Source organism: Phaenicophaeus curvirostris, chromosome 38 (genome assembly GCF_032191515.1).
Source record: "Phaenicophaeus curvirostris isolate KB17595 chromosome 38, BPBGC_Pcur_1.0, whole genome shotgun sequence".
In the NCBI taxonomy this organism is placed as follows: Eukaryota; Metazoa; Chordata; class Aves; order Cuculiformes; family Cuculidae; genus Phaenicophaeus; species Phaenicophaeus curvirostris.
Genome location: NC_091429.1, coordinates 891619 through 897988, shown reverse-complemented (window position 1 = coordinate 897988; position 6370 = coordinate 891619). Strand labels below are relative to the sequence as shown.

Sequence of the window (6370 nt, the reverse complement as noted above, 5' to 3'; positions counted from 1 at the left end):
CCTTCGTAATTAGTCTGGGAGTCATTAACGCGGAGCACAGAGCGAGCTCCCCAGCCTATGAGGGAGGTTTTGTTGTGATGGACACCCGAGGTAGGAAGAAAGTTGATGGAAAAAGCTTAAATGCGTGCTGGGAATTAAAAAAAAAAAAAAAAAAGGGGGGGGTGGGGGGGGAAGAGGAAAAACTTGTAAAACTTTTACGCCAAACAAAGTTATAAAAACTTTTCATGCGTTAAGATATCAAAAGGTTTATAACAATAATAAAGAGTGTGCGCCGGGTGTGTTAAACCTGCTCCGAAATGCATTAAATGCCGAGCGGCGGAGTTAAATATTAAGCATCATAAAAGCCACGCGGGGCTCAAAATTAGAGTTGGGGTTGTTTTTTTTTTTATTTTCGGGGGGATCTGTGGGTGTCCCCCCCCCCGGGTCCCTGGAGGCGGGGCGACCCTCTCTGATTCCGCTTTATTACAAAAGGGTTAAAGGTGATGGACTTGACTTTATTGAAGTTCAAAGACATCATATATTCACATTTTTCTCCCTGTGGGGCTCGCTCCCACCCCTGCACCCCCCATCCCGCCTTGGAAAAAAAAACAAAACAAACCCTCGCCGTTGCAAATTTTGCTTTTTTCTGCTGTTTCTAATGGGAAAAGGCCCCAAAATCCCCTCTCCCCACCCTCCATCTAGGTGCAGCCACATCCATATGTCCCAGCCCTGTTCTGCTTGTAACCCCCCCCCTCATTGTGGTACCCAGAGCATCCTCGGTGCCCCCCTCATCCTCCTCCATCCCCTTCAACCCCCCCCCTCGAACATTAACAGCCCTTTTCCTACATGGCCCTGATGCTTAATGCTGCTGTAAACTCCCACATGGTCTATAAACTTGGATTTTACAGCTAACATTCCATTTTAGCCAGAGAAAACTTTGAACTAGGCCTACAGCTTCATTGTGCTGCAGTTGAACTGGAGCCTTGGAGAAGGGAAGGGGGGGGAGAAAAGGGAATGGGGGGGGAGAAAAGGGAATGGGGGGGAAAAAAGGGAAGGGGGGGAGAAAACGGAAGGGGGGGAGAAAAGGGGAGGGGGGAGAAAGGGGAAGGGGGGGAGAAGAGGGAAGGGGGGGAGAAAAAGGAGGGAGGGGGAGAGAGAAGAGGGGAAAAAAAAAATAAATTCCCTGGGCAAGACTCCCTTATTTGTTTACTATTTACTGCGGAAGTCTTTTCCTTTAGCCAGACGGGGTAATTAAGAAAAATTAAGCTGTTTAGTGCCGCAGCCTTTATTACAACGTCTAGACGAGCGGCTTTTGTCCGGGCAGCCGCTGCTGTTACGGAGCATTAACTGCAGCTTCTGACCCCCCGAAATTCACCTTATTGCACCTCTCCGGAGTTTTCCTAACCTTGGGAAGGGTTGGCAAACACTCATTAAAAAAAGGTGCTTTTTTTCCTTGTTTTTTTCCGTGGAGAAGCCCCCTCCTCGGCCTGCAGCTCCATCTGCCTGGAAGATGCTCCAATCCCCTTGTCTATTTTTACTTTGCAGCCAAGAAAGAAAAAAAAAAAAAATCCTCTCCTTACACCTAATTTATTGAATTTCAAGCTTAGCGTAAGATTTTCAGCCGGGGACAAACGTCCTTTCAGCCCTCGCTCTTTGCAAAAATAAATAGAAGAAAAGAAAGGAGCGTTTTGCCATCCACCGAGGCCCCCCCCCTTTTTTTTTTTTCCTCCCTTTCCCACTCTTTTTAATGAGAAACACGCCTCTGAAACATCCTTTCAAGAGGCTGTGGTGGTGGAAGCAGGATGGGATCATCAGGAAAGCTCCAACTTGCTTTGCGTTGGGTTGCGGGGAGGGTTTTGCGGGTTTATAATTTGATTTTTCGCCCCCCACCGCGGTCAAATAAAAACAGAGGAGACCATCAAAGGGGTTTTTTCAGTAAACAGGGTTTGTATTTAAAAGCAAGGATGAGAATTTTACAAGAACACGCTCATGGATGGGAATATAATGTGCTGTTTCTTGGCGATTCCCCCCTCTCCTTTGTCCCCCCCCCTCCTCATCCATAGGCGAAATCCCATCAGCAAACAGCATCCAGCCTGGAAACCTCAAAAATAACCCCCCAATTAAAAAATAAAATAAAATAACCATAGCCACCTTGTTGTATTTACACAAAATTCATGCACCACGTCACCATCGTCGGGATTTCTTTGTCCTCGAAAACTCGAACACTGCGAGGAAAAAAAAAAAAAGTCATTGTGCCAAGGGGAAGAGGGGAGAGGAAAAAAAAAAATCACTTTAATGCCCTGCGCCTGGGAGTTGAACTTGTTTTCCTTAAGCAGGAATTGAAGGACTTGACTTTGCATTTGTGCTTTGTCGCTATAAGGTATCCTTGACTCCTGGAAATGCAGCTCGATTCGCGGTGAAATTAGAGTTTCATTCATTTTGTTGGTGTGGGTTTTTTTTTTCCTTAAAAAAAAAATTGATTTTTTTTCTTAACAAAAAATTGTTGTTTTTTTTTTTCTTAAAAAAAAATTGTTGGTGTTTTTTTTTCCTAAAAAAAAAAAAATTTCTCATGAAAATGCAAAAAAAAAAAAAAAAAAAGATTAACTACAACCGGAAAACAGCGAGAGGCATCTGGAGCCAAATCCAGAGCAAGATTACTGGGCCAAGAAAAATCCTATAAATCGCAGCTCGCTGGTGGATGCTCTGAGCTCCCCAACCAAACGTGGGCTCCGAGGTGGAGATTTCCTAGGAAAACCGGCCCCATGAATATGGATGATGATATTTGGGATCTGCAGGCAGGTATTGAAACTCGTCGAGAAGAACCCAACACCACAATGACCGCAAAGAGGCTTCTGAGAGGGGAAATTCTAATAAAATGGTCAAATAAAATCATAATGTAGAACAGCTTGCAATGTCTTTATTTGCCACAGAATTTCACAGAGTATCCCGGGGACTCACTTTACAGACACAAAGATTTTTTTGTTGTTGTTGTTGTTAATTATTATTGAGTTTTTTCAGGATTTTTTTTTTTTTTCGTCTTTTGTATTTCTTCCTCTCCAATTTCCAGAGGGGGGGAAAAGAAATGCACTACGGAATTTATTTACAAACCATTTCAAAGACAGTTATTGCAAATGGATTTCCCACTTTCCCGATTCCAAGTGCAGAAATGATGCTGCAGGGAATATATATATGGATGGATATAAGCTCCCACGCCCATATATCTATGCATATATATATTTTTGAGCTAGAAAGGGTGATGGAGGAGGTGGAAATGATGATCGTAGAGGAGCAGGGTGGGTGTGAATGTGCACACACACAGAGGGATGGACACACATGTCTGTGCATCCACACACACTCACACACTCACCCCAGATAAAGGGATTTGATCCTACAGGGAGACTTTGGCCTCTCTCTTGATAACAAGCTGCGTACTGAAATCACCAGGGTGGTAGCACAGAGCACTCCATTTATTCAACTGGACAGGGCGCCTAAATAATAATAATAAAAAAAAAATAATAATAAAAAAAAGGGAATCCCAACCTGTTCAGGAAAAAAATATATATATATAAAGAAAAAAAGGAAAGTTAAATAAAATGTTCGTGGAATTCAAGTCCTTGGAGCGGGAACTGAAAGAAAAATCTCACTCCTTTTTGTTACTCAGCACAGTCCCAGACATACAAATAGAAGTAACGAAAAGGTTTAAACGTTGAGGTTGCTTTGTCGACCCCTGCTCGCACTGTTCCTCCTCCTCACACGCTTCGCCAGCAGAGGGGATTCCAAAAGATGTTCACAACAAGGGATTTCCAGAGAAATACTGCAGGCGGTCTCTGCTTAATTTTTTTTCTTTCATTCTTCTGTTCTGGAACCAGATTTTAACCTGTCGGTCGGTGAGATTTAGCATCCTAGACAGCTGGAGCCTTTTTTCTTTGTTTATATAGACATTGAAGAAAAATTCTCTCTCTAGCTCTCTGATCTGGAATTTCGAGTAGGGGCACCTCTTCTTCCTCGTTCTGGGAGCACCTTAAAAGAACCAGAAGGCATAATAAATACCCTAAAACGCAAAGCACAGGCTCATCGTCACCAGATAGAGAGGAGCAGCTAAATTATTCCAATTATTAATGCAGGGGGAGAGATCTTCTAGGGGTTCTCCTATTGTTAGGGGGAGCAGAGCTGAGGTTACCCAGGGTCTTGAGGAGGTTTTAACTCTTTTCCCACAGCACATGGAGACATTTTCGGAGCAAATAGGTTATTTTTGACCCTGAAAATGAGGCTGAGAGGGGAGACAGCAGGGTTTGGAGGGGCTGGGTGCAAACACAGCCCCACGCTCAGCTGCGAATCTGTTATCTGTACAGGAACAGCGGGAGCAAGGTTGGAATTAGAGGAACGAGATATGATGTTCCGCACAAGTTTTTGATTAACTCCAGCCCTCGCCACACACGCAAAAAGGAATCAAAGTCAGCGAGACCCCAGCATCTGAGCTGCAAAAGGGGAATTTGCATCAGGAGAGCAAATAGGAAAACAAAACAACCCTCCCCTCTTCCCAAAAAAGCCCCTCGCTGGCTGCTAACTTGCAAAGTTCCTTGGATTCAGCCTTGAGAAAAGCTCCTCTAAGGCTGCCTAGAAAATGTGGGTGCGTGCAAAACTAAAAAACCCCACAAGACCCAAGCGAACAGCCACGTAAGGAAAAGCCCCTCCTGACAAAAGCTGAGCGCTTGGGGGAGGAAAAATGCCACTTTAAACAGAAAAAGTCGAGGAAAATGCGCAGCTTCGCCGATTTCCCCCTCAGCCCGGCACCCCCACCAAGAGAAAAGGCTCGACAGACAGTTTTAATTAAGAAAAAAAAAAAAATAAAAAAAAAATTCCCCAAACATTTTGCATGCATCTTAACGCCTAAAAGAAAGCAGAGGCTGCTGAATAGCGTTCTGCCCAATTGCCTTTTACCCTCAGCAACCCGGGACCGAATCCTTTTAAAATGCTCGTGTAAGTTCATGATCAAAGTTAATATTTGTCACGACGGTGTGCTTTTAAAATTTCACAGACTCTCAGATACTGTGTCTGCGCCTAACATCTCCATTTTTTTTTTTTTTTTCCAAAGAGCTTTTCCCATCGTAAAAATTCTTCTCGTTGGAAGAAAGCGCTTTGTAGGTTATAATAAAATCCTTTGAATGCTTATAAAACTCCACATAAAATTTGACCGACAAAACACACGGGCTAGTCCCTTAACCTTTGCATTTACTGCTCTACCTACTCGAGTTGATGCTTTTGCTCCCTTCCTTGGTGACAGAAGAGGACGAGGCTGAAGAGCCCGGGTTTGTGTTTTCCTCCTCATCCTCCGGGTCGGTCCCTTGCTCTCCGCGGCTTGACAGCGCGTGGGGTTGGGGTTCGGGGTCCCCTTTCCCCTCGGATTTCTGCAGGCAAGCCTCGCTGGCGTTTTCCGCCCCGCAATAGGCGTTTTCGAAGAAGCGGTCGAAGCCTTGAGGCAGGACGGTGTTTTTGTTCATGCTGGAGTAAAATCCCGTCGGAGCCGGGTGGTTGGAGCTGGGGTGGTGGTGGTGGTTGTACACGCTCTCGTTTTTCATTAGCATTTCGGTCATGGTGGAAGGCGGGATGCACTCTCTGTGCATCAAATCTTCTGCAGAGTAACACGAGGCGTAATTGCTCCGGGGGTGCCACTTACTCGAGGGGTCCAGACCGTAGGAGACCTCCCGCACGGGCTGCACCTGAGACAGGTTGGTGGAGTAGGGGTAGGAGATTTGGCGAGAGGGGCCCTGTGGCAGAAAAGAGGACACGGTGGAAAATTCGGGGACGTAATAGGTGCAGCTGGGAAGATAGAGGTTGGACCCACACCCTGCCCTCTCTCCAAACTCCGCGCTCCTCTCCTTGCGCGACTGGGAGCAGAAGTTGCCCAGGTTGACCGAGTTAAACATCTTTCTCCCTTTTTTTTTTCCTCGCTCCTAGGAGCTGGAGGGTTTTGGGATCCGACGTGCGGAGGGGAAAAAATTTGGGGAGGCTGGATGACGCGTTGTCCGTCTTAGTCGCTCCCGAGGACACGTGATCCCAAAGTAGATATTGTCATATATCAGTTTGGAGCACTTAGATGCGTAGGGGTGGTTCACTTAGGTAAGATCTCAGAGGTTCAAACGATTGGTTTGCAAACACCGCAGAAACATTATGAAAATCAATCGCAGATTTGTATTCATTTTCCTGAAGGCAACACCCCTCGCGAGCACCCACAGCAGAACCAGCGCAGGGGGCGGCTTGGGAACTTGCTGCTTTTTTTTTTTTTCCTCCCTTGCCTTTTTTTTTCTCTCCTTGCCTTTCCCCCCTTGCTTTTTTTTTTTTTCTCTTGCTTTTTTTTCCTCTTGCTTTTTTTCCTCTTGCTTTTTTTTCT

General features: G+C 45.4%; 1 protein-coding gene across 1 annotated transcript; it reads right to left on the bottom strand.

Moving 5' to 3' along the window:
- Positions 1-3766: 3766 nt before the first annotated feature.
- On the bottom strand, positions 3767-5906 carry HOXC11 (homeobox C11). Its single transcript, XM_069879505.1, has 2 exons — positions 5228-5906; positions 3767-3999 (listed from the first exon to the last, which is right to left on the bottom strand). Exons 1-2 carry the CDS (start codon positions 5904-5906, stop codon positions 3767-3769), a joined length of 912 nt encoding a protein of 303 aa, XP_069735606.1.
- Positions 5907-6370: the final 464 nt, after the last annotated feature.

Excerpts from the sequence above, each read along its gene's own strand:
- HOXC11 (XM_069879505.1), bottom strand. The coding sequence starts at position 5,906 with ATGTTTAACTCGGTCAACCTGGGCAACTTCTGCTCCCAGTCGCGCAAG. Across the intron at positions 4,000-5,227 it reads GAGCAAAAGCATCAACTCGA|GTGCTCCCAGAACGAGGAAG; the intron begins GTAGGTAGAGCA and ends GGTTCTTTTAAG.